The 16,750-nt window shown below is 44.2% G+C and overlaps 1 protein-coding gene across 1 annotated transcript in view; it reads right to left on the reverse strand.

Annotated features, from left to right (window-relative positions):
• Nucleotides 1-1,551: 1,551 nt before the first annotated feature.
• LOC119402279 (heterogeneous nuclear ribonucleoprotein H) overlaps nt 1,552-16,750 on the reverse strand; it is a gene marked incomplete at its 3' end in the record, with an annotated part of 42,522 nt that continues 27,323 nt past the window's right edge. Inside the window, 5 exon segments of the mRNA XM_037669420.2 lie at nt 1,552-1,739; nt 11,920-12,055; nt 12,342-12,436; nt 13,761-13,793; nt 15,816-15,991. Of these exon segments, the coding sequence (XP_037525348.1) occupies nt 1,552-1,739; nt 11,920-12,055; nt 12,342-12,436; nt 13,761-13,793; nt 15,816-15,991 (628 nt within the window).

The raw sequence follows: 16,750 nt of genomic DNA on the forward strand, positions 1-16,750 counted from the left end.
TTCCAATGAGGGCCATGAAGGGGATACAGATGATAGGCAAAGGTGTTACTGCCCTTTCGGACTTTTGTGCGTGTATGAACCTTTCGCACCGAGGCTTGCACCACAAGACGTTTCAGGGACACCTAAAAAGTTTAGTGAAAGCCTGCGAAAACACAGCGACTGAAAGTGAAGCTGCTAGTGTGGCAGTAATAAAAGAGCGGTATACAGACTTCCTGAACCCCATAGGGAACATCGATGTTGTGTTCGACGGCTCATGGATGACGCGAGGTCGGAGCTCACACATAGGTGTGGGCTGCATCATTGAGCTCTACACTGGCCTTGTAATTGACCATGTTGTTTACTCAAACTTTTGTCTCGGCTGTGCCTGGGACCACAGCCTAGAAAAGACTCTCTGCGTTTACGCAAGGCAAATGCAACTCATCTGAAGAGCACCAACACAAAAAGACTCTTGCAAGGAGACACAAAACGGGTGCAACTGAAGATTACAGTCCTGGACTACTTTGAAGGTATTCTCTCAAGCATAGCAACCTATTACCCAGGGTAACATGCTGCCTAACATCTAGAAGATTCTTCCTAAAGACTGAAAAGACATGAGCAGCCAGTCGCTTGAGCCTCATACCCCATGGCTTTTCCAGAACCCCCCAGCCGCTTGTCATGGTGGGGTTTTGATCATGCTTTGCACATTGGAAAATTTTTTTAGATATGATTCCTTGGGTGGAACAAGACACTTTCTGTTTGTTTTGAAGGGAAACAGATGGGAACATGTGAATAAAATTTATGGTTAAAGGTTCCTTTTAGAAATTTATACAGTGCGTGTCAATCTTCAAACGCGATTTTCTCAGCTTCACATTTTTTGCCAACTTGACCAGCCTTACGGATCTTTTCATTTGTTTTTGTAAGGTAATTTTGATAAATTTTATACCGTTGAATTCGTAAGAAATAGGACTGTGGAGCTATGCTATTTTTTTGTGGCTAAGATGAACATATGAAATTTTGTGAACAATAATGTGAGCTAATTGCATTTCAAGATTACACAATGTCAATACAATTGAAAGTTCTTATATGATGATATATCTCAGTGACAATATAAATAGCATAGCTCCACATGGCAGGTCTTTGGTTACAGCTGCATCTTAAACAGAACCTAAAAATACTGAGGGAAAGTGTCTTAATGACCCGTAAGAAATTACCTAATTAGATTTCACTTATGCTCTCACAATTGATAACTAATTGAAGTACATGAAAACTAATTATATTTTTGAAAACAGGAGGAAGAAATACATACACACCCAATTTCATTACAATATCTCCAATAATAGAACTTTTCGTTTCGAGACCAGTGTCTCCCCTAAATGGGCTCAAATTACAAGGCTTTAGTACTATATTAGCAATCCTTGTCAGTACAGCTGGTTAACACTTCCATCACTGCAATTATTTCAAACAACAGGCAGAAAAAATCTTTAACATGAAGTCCCCAATAACAATGCTCCATTGTACTGCTCAGTTTTAAGTTAAGCAAAATGTATAGTGACTGAATAAACTTGACTATACCTCCAAAACGGCCACTACAAAAACTGCTGGAGCCGAAGCCAGATCCTCCACTAGCCATGGTCCCTGCAAAAGCGGGGTGCCAGAGGCAGACCCAATGGGACCTACTCCATTCCCGAAGCCACCAGCATTGCTGCCAGAGTTCAAGCCACTCGGTGTTGAGTTCAGAAACAACTCAATGTAGCGGTGCTCTGAAAGAAAAATCATTTTAGAATTAATATTTAATAACAACCAAATAGCTTTGTCACATTTTGTATCGTAGCTAGAAAAATTTCAGGAAATGTGTAAAGGTAAGCAAGAATGTAATTTAAATGTAAAATTCATGCTTTTTCTCATCACAATTCAGGCGCCTTCACAGTAATGGATGTTCTCACCCACAGGTGGACCAATTCCAGTGGTGGTGGTCAAGCCAGTTTAGGATTTGCAAGAACATTTGCAGCAACAGAAAGTGGTGTTTGGCACCACTTGGTGCAGTACAACATTAGGTGCGTAATTATTTGGTGCAGATTATCATCCCTGTGCAAACAGAACTACTGCTGTCATGTAAACAAAGAGAAGGCCAACAGTGGGAGCAGCCACAAATCAGCCCCCTCTTCACACAAGGAAGAAAGCAAAACCATCGATCCTGGATAAACTACTGAACTTGAAGGGGAACCGCACTATATCTTCATTTATGTAGATGATATAAACTACAAAGTATGCATACTTATATAAACCAATGCCAATTTCGTAATGGTTTTCAGACATTGCAACAAGCAGAAACTTTTCTATATGAGCACAATATACAGAAGAACAATGTGACAACTTGTTCTTTAGCATGATACAGCTCTTTATTTCGCAAACAGACAGCCTGTAAGCTATAGTTGGATACAACTTTTGAAGGCAAGAGAGGGCCCACCCAGATGACTAAAATCAACCACTGATTGCCTCTGCGGCTTAAAGGAGTACTGACCTGACACGATTTTGAGACATCGCTACTGACACGAGTTTGAGACATCACAACAGGGACATTTTTCGTTTCCTTGGTATGCAGTGTCAACGCTGTCCACCACACCGGGGTCAGAGAACATGTATAAAATATTTACATTTGACTTTGAAGTTTTCGTCGCTGAGCATCTGGAAGCCAGCCCCGCTGCAATGGACATTATCCCGACGAGTCAGGACAGTCCCCCCGAGTTAGCGAGTTCAGAGTCCTGCATGCAGCCTAAATCGTAGTGTCACTGGACGACAATTCACTCGTTTATGTGCACCACGAGCCGATGACTGATTTGCTGCTAGTATATCGCAAGTTTCGTATCCCTGTGACGTCACACTGCTATGAACGTCACTGAGAAGCCGCCCCCTCGATATCGAAACCGAAAGCATCTTTCTAAGGTAGCGGTAATTAAATACATGCGATGCATTCCCAAGCACCACAATACCCGTTTTAGGTTTCTCAACACCAGTACTTTTATTTAGAGCAACAATCCGAAAATTTTTAATATTCGTGTCAGTACTGCTTTAAGAAATAGTCCTGCTCGTGACATCAGTCTAGATTGAGTTCCTATTGGTGCAGGCTCATGTTCATCCACCTTTTGAGGGGCAAATTCTGCTGCCTTGTTTAGTTGTATCATGTTAGAGACTTGCTTCTTGTATGTGCCGTCAAGTTCATCAAGCCAATCTCAATATTGTCGAGGCTTTCTTCCAAATAAGCAAATCTGGTGTTGGTTTTCAGTGAATGACGCTGAGCACTAATGCAAGATCTGTAGCATGGTGCAAGGGTGTATAGTGTTGGCACCTTCACTGCTCAGGTCCACTTTCACAGCACCAGTGACATCGCCATGATCTCTGCATTGGTGCAGTCAGAAACAGCTCCGTTGTCATCAGCACCAATGAAGTCTCTGCCGCACCTCTGTTTCAGATGGCACCCACGAACACTGATAACTCATGAAATTTATCTAGGCACAGAATGCTGTTGTTTGCAGTCATGATACACCCAAAATCGTCACCTGGCACCAAAGCCCGCTTTACAAAATTGGTTTTGTTTGACATAGTGCCAAGCACCAGTCATCAGAAGTGCACAGTCGACAGTGCCACAAGCTAGACAACCACACGGCACACTGCACACCAATCAAGGAACAAGACCCACCCGTCGACCCTTTGGCAGTGGCACTTGTGTTTTGTAGCAGGTGACCACTGCTTGGAACGGTAAGCTAAAAGAAGAGGTTTTCACTAGGTCGTGGAACTCGCAGGCTATGCATGCTTTTGGGGACTGCATGACATCGTGCATGGGCAACCATGGGAATGCGCACATTGCGTCAAAGCTGCCGGTAGAGACTACTGCCAGAGTTGCAGCAACTCGTAGTGACGCGATTCTAGTTCCTTTGGCAGTTAGTCTATTTGAGAAACATTGTAGTGCCACGCTGCAACTTAAAAACAGCAAAATAAACAAGCAGGTGTGCTCACAAGCGCTGCACACCTATCAAGGCGATTCAACGACACCTGCTTGCACAAGGAGGAATTGCAACTTGTTAGAACACGGCCGAAAAGTGATCAATATTTGTCCATAAACATGCACCTTCAAGTCTTGACATGATGCAGTTCGATACACTTGCACACCAGCTCTGTACGTTTGCATAGAATTTCAAAAGGATTTTTGAACAGTTCAATATAGCCAATGATTTGATAAAATCGCATTTGATACATCCGTGATCAACTGTATAAGTTAGCGTAATCAAATTACAGTTAAAGCTTATTGTGAACCTCATTCATTCAAATTTTTTAGATAATTCGAACTAGTGGCACGGTCTAGCCAAGCGTTACAGAATTCCACGCATTAAGGGGGACATGGGTCCCTAAAATTTTTCTTTATTTTTGAGTCAATATGAACTAAACTTCACTGTCTTGACCAGCTTTTTATGCTGATTTCAGATCTGTAATTAATTTTTTAATAGCTGCACTAGTTTAAAAGATCTCGAGGTTCGAAACAATAATTAGTGCCTGCTTCTTACGGGGCTTTTAGGCAATTTCGACCTACTAAAACCAATATGTAAGTGCATGGGCCCAATGCCCAGATCATGCTGTAGGGGGTGATGCTATTTTTATTCCCTTGAGAGCACTGTGAAGGTCAGAAAACAGATGAACACTCACTGGTGGTTATTTTTTCTGATTCACTCTCATTAGTATCTTTAATTAAAAGCTGTAAAATGGTGCTAGAGTAATGCAAATAGCATCACCCCACAGATCGTTTCAATACGATTAAAATGATACCAAATTTGTGATTTCTACTCCGCAACAACATGGAAAAAAACCCCGTAAGGCTGAGTGCGTTGAGCAAAAATATCAAACTGAGAAAAATGCATTTGAAGTTTCAGACAACTGTAACTTTTGTGGAAGTGCAGCCACAGCACTAGTGGTTATATCATTTGATAGGTTTCTTCTTCACGAGAACAGCCATACCAAATATGTGACCATGACCTGCCAATGTACTGGCAAAATCTTCTTATAAAGCCACATAGTGCACCCAGTACCAGAGTGATAAACTCCACCTTTAGCAATTCATAGGCCTGTACCAATTCCTTGCAAGCTAAAGAAATACAAAATTTGTCTATGAATGTGGCTTTGCAACAGGCAAATAAAATAGACAGAGAGATTAAGTCTAAAAAGCACGTGGGTTATTTAATAAACCAAAAATCAGTTACCGTATTTACTCGCATAATGATCGCACTTTTTTTAAAAAAAAATTGACGCAAATTTCGGGGTGCGATCATTACGCAGGGTAAATTTTCCGCGAAATATTTTGAGCACCGAAAACGCAAACAAGTCGCGTATCGGAATTCTTACGATAGCTATCTTGAACATAACCAAAAATAAAAGTAGAGTAAGGCTTACCTTTGTAATCAACGCACACATTACGCAGGAACTACATGCATTGCATATTGCCCTATTTTTTTCATTCACTGAAACCGGCAGTGTCATCACAGTCCCACAGAAGGTTACCTTCCGTTCCGTCGAGCGCGTCAGATATGCCTGTCTTCTTGAAGCTGTTGGCGACAGTTTTGCTCTTGCCAGTTTTGGTTTCACGGAAAGCCCGGCGCGTGCTGTTGGTAGCTATGAGCTTCTCACACTGATTTTTCCAATACCTAATTCTGATTTTGTCGACGCCGAAATGCCTGCCGGCAGCGCGGTTGCCGTGCTCGAGCGCGTAACCGCCTTCAGCTTAAACGCGGCAGTAAAACTCGCGTATCGCCCCATCGTGAACCGGCACTCAAACAAGCCCACGAGGCGCATCTCGACAACGTTTCCTCTTGCTGTCATGAAACGTTTAAGAAAAGCCGCAGCGCCTCACATCGCTGCTTCGCAAGGAGAAGGGCTACCTCACACGACGACGATGTTGACATTGCAGCAAGCTACCATAAATGCAGCAAGCTACCACCGAAACATCAAAACGAACCGTCGATCAAAATTAACGACAAAATACGGCCGCTGCCTCGCTCTCCACGTGAGATGGGGCTGTAAAGAAGGTAGTCCATAACTTGCTTTCCTTGAAGCACGCGCCGATTGGAAGCATCAAGAGCAAATTGCAACCGAAGCAAAAGCGAGGATCAGGGATGCTGCCATGTTGCCGGAAATCGTCACACTCGCTTCCGGGCGACAAGCGATTTTTTCTGGTTTCCCAAAAACCTGCAACGCGACAAGCGACGGCGATGGATGGCCCTCCGCGACAGCAAATCCTGTCCCTCGTCTCCGTCGCTCGAAAATCGCGTGCATGCGGTTGGGCCTTAACACTGCGGGATATCAAAACCACGTGATCAAAACAAACATGGCGGCTGGCGGAGCTAAGCGAACGCGTTTTTTTCTCTTAAGTCATGGAGCTCGTGAGTGGGTCATGCGCGTCAGAACAGTTTCTTCCGTCGAAATAATGAATTATTTCGTTTAAATCGGTAAATTTGCGGCAACAGCATAGCCATGTTTAAAGGACAGAAACAGAGATGGGCGCATTCAGCTGCCACAGACGTAGAAACACATGGCGGGCATGTGGTGAAAACTACGGCATTTGTCTTTACTGCTATCCTAAGACGGCACACTTCCGCCAACGGTGGGCAAAAATTAGGAATCTGTTTGGTGCGTGCAGTTCACTTGGTGAGTCTTGAAGAGTTATTTACGTAACGTTCGACAGATGGTAAACATGATGATCATCAGCTAGACTTGGCACACGACATATCGCTGCGGCAAGTTCGGGGTGCGATCATTACGCGGGGGAAAAAAAAATCGAATTTTGACGACAAAATTTAGGGGTGCGATCATTACGCGAGTGCGATCATTATGCGAGTAAATACGGTATTAGTGTCCAGCAATAGCACTTGGCTCAACAGCAGGCAAGGGCTGTACTCGGGGTCCCCTGCTGGTTTGTGTAATTTTGAAAGTCTGTGCTTGGTGTCACTACTGTATAAATGCTCCTTTTGCAACTTCCAATGTCAGTTTTTAACCTTCTCAAGGCTGTGGAGCACAAATCAATTTCCCAAAGTGTAACACGGCGTCTCTGCAATTTCGGTGTTGCTCTGTCAGGTCGTGGTTGAAGCGACTACCGTTGCACCCTTGTCGACAGTATTTGTGGCCCTAATTTAATGCATTTCACTTCAAATGACATTAATTATTTTAGCACCACTATCACCAGCTACCTTCTACGAGAAACACTTCTCGCGCGAGTCGCACCTATGATAATGAAGCACAGGCTTTGAAAGCAGCCTATACCCTCTGCCTTGAAAAAGGTCACTGCTTGAGCCGAACTCGGAACGAGGCACAAGCTTAAAGAACGTTTTTATGACGGATAAGTCCACGCGGATAAATTCTGTGCCATTTTCCTTGCCGCCGTTCACCAACATCCAACGGCTTGAACTTCCGCTGCTTCGTTGCGCGCTGCGATGCCAAGCACTCCTCCCGTCGCCGTATTTCCCGCCCGCGCACTCGGCAGTCCCTGCATAGTATGCCATGCGAACGCGGTTTCGAATGCCACTGAAGCGTTGCCTAATGATCCAATGGCTGCAGCTTGACCAAGGGGAACCGGGCGGTTCTCGTAGGCTCGGCGCTCCGGTAGCGACAAGTAGTTTCGGCATCGCGCCCTCGTACGCTTGGCGCGTCTTCTTTATACGAGAATCTCTGGATGTGCCAGCACAAAATAAGGTGTCACGAACACGAGCGTAAACACAGGAAGATGACACTTGTAACAACACACGAGCACACAACACCGGCAACACGGCAGCCGTGAGCGCAGAACAAAAATACAAAAAGAAAATGGCCGCCTCGGGTTGCGCCAGCCAATGGGAGGCGCGAGAGAAGGGGCTCGTCTCGCGAGCGCTCTGGCCAATGAGCGTTCTACAACCATCCTTCGGAAAAGCGCCGATAGCGGCTGTTCTGTTGCAGCGACGCCATTTTGAAACGCCGCAAAATGTACACAAAGAAAACAGCTTCAAAACAAGCCAAAATGGCGGCAATCAGCCAGCTGCTGCGCGCGCGGCGCGCGCGGGAAGTTTGAACAATTTTTGCCTGTTGAGATGCATTTTGCGGCTCCCGTGGCGTCTTAAAAATAAGTTTTAACCCATTTCCCGGGCGAAATCGGCGATAATATTTTGAGGGCAGCTGCTTAGGGGTGCAAACATGCCTAAAATGCGTTTTTCTCAAACTGATTTTCTGTCCATTTTTTACTATTCTAAGACCCGCGTCCCCCCTTAAGGGGAGACGCGGGTCGAAAAGTCGCGGTTTTCCGAAAAAATCTGGGTTTTTTTTTTTTCGGCTGTATTGTCATCCTTGGACTATAATCTTTTATTTCTGAAAATATCAAGCTCAAATTCGCACGAGAAATTATCTAAAAGGCTTCCAAGTGAGAAGCGGTGACGCGAGAAATGCGCAAAAATCGCGAAAAAATGGTGTAGTTTGCGTCCTTCTGTTGCGAAAATGACGCGGTGCCCGCCATTTGCAATCCTGCCCGCATGCAGCGTAAAGCTGTCTTCTCCACAATACACCAGGGTTAGTCTCGTATCTTCACGCAGAATAAAGAAAAAACGAGGAAAAACAACGCGTACGTCGAGCGTTTTGAATTTCGCGGCACGCAGCGCGAGGCCGCCATTGGACGGCGGCGCGCTCCACCCTCTCCTCCCTCCCATCTCCCCGGCAAAAGAACGAAGCCTCAAACGCCGCGACCGAGTTGTTCTGCGTTTCTTCTGTATTTTCGTGCCATGGCAAGCCCTAAAAAGCACAGTTCTGATGTTCGAAAGTTCAGGACTCGCCACAAGTATCGAGGGAAACGGCGTCGGACGCTTCCCAAAGCGACAGCGATGGACGATGCCCCCGACGCTCCGATATCGGATAGGCCTAACGCCGACACCGAACCCCGCGACAGTGGTGGTGAAATTGACGCTGCGGTGGAATTTATCAGTGCATCCCAAAAGAAGATTGGATTCTTTGAGAGTGAGCCTAGACTTGTAGGTGCTCCTACTGTCAACACGATGCTTTGCGAAATCGGCGCGCTCACGGCACTTGTGGCGGGTTCGGCATGCCACCCTTGCCGCGAACGGAAGCTCGGCGTCCGAGAGGCGGCTGGAAAGCGCAGACTTTCGGCATTCCTCGAACTGTGTTGTAAAAATTCCGATTGCCCCGAGTCTACACTTTCGTCCACGCACACGTGGAGGCGGATGGTGGCCCAATTTGATGTAAATAGTGTTTTTTCCTGATAAATGCCAACGTTTCAAACTTTCAAACTTGTTTTTCTCATTCTCATTTTTTTCGACAATTTCACGTTTTGCGGGCAGCCTTTTATAAACTTATATTTATTGTATAGTAACGAAACTTGGCACACGTATTCTTCAAGACATGTAGAATGCAAATATCTACTTGAAATTGCAATATCTATCAGCATTACTTGTGAAAATATTCGGTTACTGTTTCAAAGGAGACTGAAAATAATCAGTTACAGAGTACAATTTTTTTTTATTAGTTCCATTATCTCTGTGGAATATCTGGATAGATATTAGCACTCTACAGTCTACAAAGAGTCTAATAAGATTCAACCCAATGATTTTACTGAAAGTTTAGTACATAAAAGAGTTCCCGCAAAAAGTGTAACATTTTTCTATTGTGTATGACATAACTCAACACTGTAGCAGCTACATGGAAAGTATGACATATTTGAAATCTGCATGAAAAACTATACATATAGCAGAATTTTCAAGTCTCTATTGCAAAAAATTAAAAAAAAGTTGTTTCGAGGAGCGTCTCCCCTTAAAAGGATTAGCAATTCACATGCAAATCTGATTCACTCCAAATACTGCACACCACTCTGGCCAGCTCTCCCAGTAATGGTTGGTCACTTTACCAAGTGACAGATGGTGCAATGTACTGGTAACATCTATCATCCATTACGAATACCATAGTCACTGACTGAAGCTTCAGCAACAGCTCCCTTGAATCTCAAAGGCTATGCTTCGCTGCCAGTGTGCTTCGGAAAACGTTAAAAAAATTTGAGAGAATGATGATGTACCTATTCTGTGTGACTATGTCCATATGCCAAACGCAGCACTTTGCAATTGTAAGCATACGATAGTGCTTGTTTTTATTTTGTCCTTAGTTTTATTTTTGTTAAGGGTGTGCGAATATTCGAACTTTCGAATATGTTTCTAATAGTGTTTGCTACTCTATTTGATTCACATCAGAATTTCACCATTCTAAGTATTCGAACTTCCAAAAAATAAAACGGTTTCATTCACTTAATACCAAATCATAGCGCTTCTAAATGGTGTGTGTAAGCACAATTCTCCTCGCGAACTTCGACCTATTCAAAGGTTAGTGGCTGTCACCACACCCTGACACTATTTTAGACAAGGTAGCACGATGACTACGCACAGACCAGAAGGAGTGCAACATAAAAGCGCAAGAGCAGCATCTGCTTGTACCATACTCAATCGAATGTAATGCGCGCCCAATTTTCAACAGTCCTAAACATAAATGCATCTGCACGTAATGCTACAAGATCTCCCAAACCTATGGCCTGCCGCCATATTGACAATCAGAAGAAAAAAAAAAAAAAAGGCAAGCACAGTGCACCTTCATAGAAAGTGAAATTTATTCTGCTGGCAGTTTCATTCAGTGCTCCAGTTTTACTGGCTTTAAGGCCACTTCTGGATACGCCTCGATCGTGTGCAGTTTCAAGGGATGTTACCATAACAAGCTTGTCATGGAGATCCGAATATTTTCTCATTTTCGGCTCGTAGAAACTTTTCCTGGTCGAAATGCAGCTGAAGATTTCCTTCCTTTGTCTGCACCCCTCACGGACACAGGTTTCAGGCATGCAGAATAGACGCAACATAGCTGTCCTTAGTGCACGAATGAACTTTCCTTTGACATGAGCTTTCATATTGAAAGGGGTGCATTACCGTTTCCACTTCGTTGGAAACAAATGTGAAGCAGACAGACCACAGTCGAGCATGAAACGAGCTTATGTAGACTAGCTTTAAAATGCATTCAGTCGCCATTTTGTGATGGCGCTGTCACTACATCTGCCACTGGCCGTCGGCTGCTACTAATGCCGTGAACGTGGTGTTGGTTTCGTACTCAATCGGCTCATTTTGCTAAACATGCTTTCCGAATAATGCCTTGGCGCTGCAAAATGTCAAGTTATCCAGGCTTGTGGCAATACCGCAAGTTAAGTCACCCGTGTCGCTACGCAGCAGCTAGCACAATTTCGCTTTCACACAGTGGACACCGCACTATTGCCAGGCCTACAGGTTGCCATGCAAAGGAAAATTCTTTTTGGCCATGTTTTGCATTAAATTTTATTGTGAAAGGTCACTTGGCCAGGTTTGTGAAAGCGCGCACACATCTGGCCCCCGCAAAAGGCCCGTCTGAGGAAAATGCGTCAACTCCACCACCGGTAATGCAACAACTGCCGCAGAAACTACTCGCAGCCGCGAAGGAGGAGAGGGAAATCCGCGCTCTTGTCTGCCACATCAGTTAGGCCTCCACAGAAGTTTGAGGAGAAGAGGCTGACGTAATAGTGTTTTTTCCTCTCACATGTAGTGTTGTCGACACCACTTTGGTTTTACCAAATCGTGTTAATACAATTCAGCCTCTGCATTGCCTCATTATTTATATATGCTTAGGGATCCTCTGCAACTTTTTTCTGTAATTTCGCTTCCTTCGACGTATTCAAAAAATATTCTATTTACACTCAAACTGTAATACTCGGATTTGCTTCGCACCCAAAATTTTGCTGTTTGCATAGCTCTAATTTTTATAGTTATCAGCCTTGCATAGAATTATACCCCGTCCATGTACTGTCCTTGGGCCTTTAAGGTGAAAATAAATAAACCACAATCTACTGATGAACAGATTACTTACGCATGTGGGCCTTGTCCTTGCTCATGGCCTTGACAGCTTCTTCATGAGTGGCAAACTCAACGTCACATTCACCTGATGGGCGGCCACTGTCCTCATAGATCAGGTGCACATTTATTGGATTCATGGGCTGAAAAAACTGCAAGCAAAATTTTTCCCTTTCAACTTCCATGACCAAAACTAATGTGACAATTTTAAATGATCAAAAATTTTGTTGTGCTCAAAACAAGCAACCCTCACATGACCATCAATTTTCACGTGAAGTTTACTTGAAGCACTGACCTTATGTTGCACCTGTAGCGAAGTCCTCATGCCAACGAAACATGAGGAGTGTCTGAAGGTGCAATAATCACACTAGGATTAAGAGCCAACAGAAAGACCAGTGCAAATACAGAAGAACAGTTTTGCAAAATACAAAAACTCACCTCAAAGATGTCACGCTCAGTGGCCCGGAATGGTAGACCTCGCATGTGCACGAAGTGACCAGTGGCTGAGAAGCGAGCACCTCCACCAGAACCTCCTAAGAATACAAATTTTGTTAGGTAGAGTGCAGGAAGTACTATTTTTACAGCGAAGCTGTTAAGCTTTTCATTATACTGGTTTGAAGCAGGCAACCGAAGTCGAATTCCCAACGAGGCTAAGCTCAGGAACATACCATAATTACCAACAGTATTAGTGCTAATTAAGACTAACTGTGTGTGATGAAACCAAGACCACCAAATACTTGAGTTTCATGCGGCCTAATTGAACAGTCTGGTGAACGACAGGCTCAGGGAGCACAAGAATCTTGTTGGAAAGACTGTCGTTTCAGGCCACTCGTCATTGCACTGTAGAAGTTGTGCCTGTCAACCACTTTTTGGCCAGTGTTCGGTGAAGGACAAGCTAACCCGAGAAGTAATAGAAGCTTATGAAATTGATCGTCACAATGAAAACCGCACGAGCGCTCCTTCCGTGACGCTATCAAAAAAGGAGGTAGCATTTTTAACGTTGATAAGTCATAGGCAGAGTGCGAAATTCTAGCTTTGTTTTTTTGGTGCTTGGCTTAAAAGGGCTCTCACTGGCTTGTGAAGCCCATATAAGTTTGCTCCATCAGAAATAAAGTATCAGTTGTAGTTCAGCGCTTTGTCTTGCGTATTCTTCCTTCGTCCCCGTCCATATGCGTTGCAACGTTTCATAATTATGCTAGTTAAGCTGAACCAGGGTAAGTATAGCCAATTAAGCATAGTCAGGGTGTCTGCCAATTCAATTTTTCTACATTCTCAGACTGGTAAGCCTGCTTGGAAAACTAACTATCTGTGTACTGGAAATGAGCCCTTGAGTGTAAAAAAAAAAAAGCAAAAACAAGGCACTTGCATAAACTGAGCACAGAACAGAGGATGTCTGCTGTTGCATTGCCACTGAAAGAGCTTGACCCCGCCCATCGAGCCTCTGCTCATAGTGCTTCTGGCAAAACCAGAATGCCTTCAAGTCGAGCCGAGGTCATGGCCAAGACAAACAAGAATAAGATTATCGGAGCAGGTAACGTCATGCTTGGGATGATCATTAGAAGCAACAGTGTGCACTGTGCTTTTTTTTACACTCCCACTTAGCTGTTTTTTGCAGAATTCCATGACAATTCCCCGACTTTTCCAGACATGCCCAAATTCCCCGACTATTCTAGGATTTCCAGGTTTTTAAAGTTGGTAGACACCCTGATAGTGAGCATGAAAATTTGTTTAAAAAAGGAATTATCTTAAAACTCTTTTTTCAATTCTATCCAGGTATCTTGTCTGACCCTTATATGGTAGAAAGAGAACCTTGAAAATTTGTTCTGAGGCACGAAAGTATGACTATGTAACACTCACCAAAGTCTGCATAGCCATCCTCTTCAACGAATCCTGTCAGAAATAAAGTATGCAATGTTAACTTCTATAGCCCAATTGCTTTCAATGAAACCAAGCAGAGATATGAAATGTGGAAGCATAAAAAGTTCAGCCAGCACACTTGGCAATGCATTAAGTTATACTACAGTGGATCTACGCATGCAGCCAGCAGGGGGCCTCTATCAATGCACACATGGACCTGCACCAGGCCCATAGCCAGGAATTTTTCGGGGGGGGCGGGGGAGAGCCCACTTGCTGAAAGCCTTGACTATTTGAGAAAAACGCCTATTTTCATTATTTTTGGTAAAACACCATGTATCGAAAATTGGGGGGGGGGGGGGTGCTGGCAAGGGCCTGACCTGCACCCCTTTTCAATTCCTTCTGCACAAAAGCGGTTTACAGACGCCACAGACATGTGCATATTGGGAGGCACATGCAGAGTGGATTGAGAGTTTCAAAATGGGGATGTGAGGCAGGATGGCATTTGCCAGCAAGGTTTCGGATGAAACAGCAGCAGTACAGAGGCATACACCCGAGTTGCCACAATTCGCCGAACACACCTGTCGATCCAGGCAGGCATCTGGAGTCTCCACACTCAACAAGCATCCCACTTCTGAATGACCACAGAACCAATAAGTCTTCGGTTTATTGACAGAATACAAAAATGTGTGTGTGTGTGTTTGTGTGTGTGTGTGTGTATATATATATATATATATATAGTGCGCCCCTGGCCACCTCTTCTTCGACTTTCAGCCCCACATTCAATCTGTTTTCTACATGTTCCCACTGGCCAGATGAGAATGGGCTGATGATGACTCAGATAGGGTTTGTATTTGGTTGTCACACCACAAAAAAAAAAAATCAGCCAAGCCTCATTTTCCAAATAACCACGGTTTCCCGGGCTGCTGCAGAGCAAGAAATAAAAAAAGCATGCTTTTGCTGCGATTTTCAAGCGCTGAGACTGGTTTTCAAATTATGTGGCACGGATGGGCAACCGCCATGGGCCGCTGCATGCCTTTAGTGTTGCGAAGCCTACTTGCAGGGTGCCTGTCTCATTGAGCTGCGCAAATGAACAACTGTTCTCTTGCATCTATCTTCAGAAAGTCGTAGCAAGCACAGTCACCGGCTAGTGAAGTATCGCTTGGTGAACAATTTTGAGGACGCTGGCACAAACTGAAGCCATACACTGGCCCAATGGCAAGTGTGTCTGCTGCCACGAGGCCTAGCGACAGAGACACTGATGCTTCCAATGAGGTTGCTGCGGCGTTCTGAGTATGTCGGTGCTTCCTATAGTGAATTAGAACATAATGCTTCCCAAAAAGAAGATTCGTCCCTTCGACGATGAAGAAAGACCACGGGATAAATCTTCCTTGATCACTGACATAACAGCATTGAACATCCTCGTGATCGGTGCAGTATGTTCAATGTGTCACCAGTTCGGGAATATACATTCAGAAACCAGCTGACAAACGCAAAGGCGTCATTTCTGGAAATAAGATGCGAGAACAGTGAGTGACCCGAAAGTATTCTTTCGGTGACATATACGTTATGGCAAGCTGCTTTGAGCAAGGTGGCCAATGTAAGTGTAGTGGGTGAGCCCATTCCATCCAAAGCAATTCTTTGTTGATTGCTCATGGAGCTAAGCAACTGCTCCAGGTGACCTTAGTAGCAATTATGCACCGAGGCACTAGCAACAGATGTTTCTACAACTGCTTGCTCCCTACCACCATATCAGCCAGTGTAAGCTATCATAGCCACAGTATTTACACTTTCAGGCAAGATCAGAGCTACAATGGAGACGTATTGGCAGATGCTGCATGGCACTCGAAAAAAAAAAAAAGAAGGAACGGCCTCACAAATGAAGGTGAGACAAGGCAGCAGCCATAACTATCTCTGTGATAATGAAGCCATTAGGTTTGGAGCATGAAGTCCGTATAAAGTAGTTCTCTCAATACTGGTGCATTTGCTCAAGAAAGCCAGTCCTCGTCCTCTGAAAAATTAAAGTGAAAGTGAACAGCTGACTAGAGGATAACTCACCACGGAAGTTGCGGCCCCCACGGCCCATGCCATAGCGCGAAGGACCGCCACCAAAGCGCTCAGCTCTGTCATAGGGCCCTGGTCTGGCAGAGCCCATGGGACGCATCATCTTGGGCACACCCATGCCAACTGCTGAGCGAATTTCCTGCAGGCTGCTTTTGAAGATTTCTATGTACCTATGAGGGGGCAAAAACAGGTTGGCCAGAAAACCAGGCCACTGATATAAGTGACTGATATCGCACTTACATATTCCCTGGAACATTCAATCTATGACACAAGGCTAAATAAAAAAAATGTACATATTGTTGCACACTTTTTTTTTTTTTTTCAGAACATACACTGGAAGGTGACATCATTTGCCTAGTTATTGAACTAGTTAGTGCGCTTTCACAATGACCACCAACTAGGTCACATGGCATATTGCACAAAAGTACATTTGCCATGACTGGGTTATCCAAGACTAAACAGAACTGCATCATAATGTACAGCAGGCTCCGCCTGAACAGAACTTTTAAGGAACAGAAGAATGCGTCAATTCAAATCAAGAATTGCCAGTCTTTTCTCAAATTACCGCAAAAAAAAAGCACTGTCGCAGTTAAAGTGCTGCAAATAAATATGCATTTGTACACACTCGCCCAATTAGCTACGCTTCTTCCGCTTTTTAGTTTCTAATACAAGGTTGTCTTCATGTGTGAAAGAATTCCTAATAATTTTATGCAGTCGTAATATTCAAAAAAGTGCTGCAGACTTAGCTGCATCTCTTGCAGCCTATTCCAAAAGCAACATCTATGTCCGTCACTAGAATCAGTTTCTGCCACAAACTTCACAGATACTTAGAGATCAAGGTTACAGTCTCTCGAATTACTGGCAATGTAAATTAATTAGCAGAGCCAACCTGACAAAGATACTTCAGCCTCTGTAGTTCCTCCTCTGGG

This window comes from Rhipicephalus sanguineus, chromosome 1 (genome assembly GCF_013339695.2).
Source record: "Rhipicephalus sanguineus isolate Rsan-2018 chromosome 1, BIME_Rsan_1.4, whole genome shotgun sequence".
NCBI lineage: Eukaryota > Metazoa > Arthropoda > Arachnida > Ixodida > Ixodidae > Rhipicephalus > Rhipicephalus sanguineus.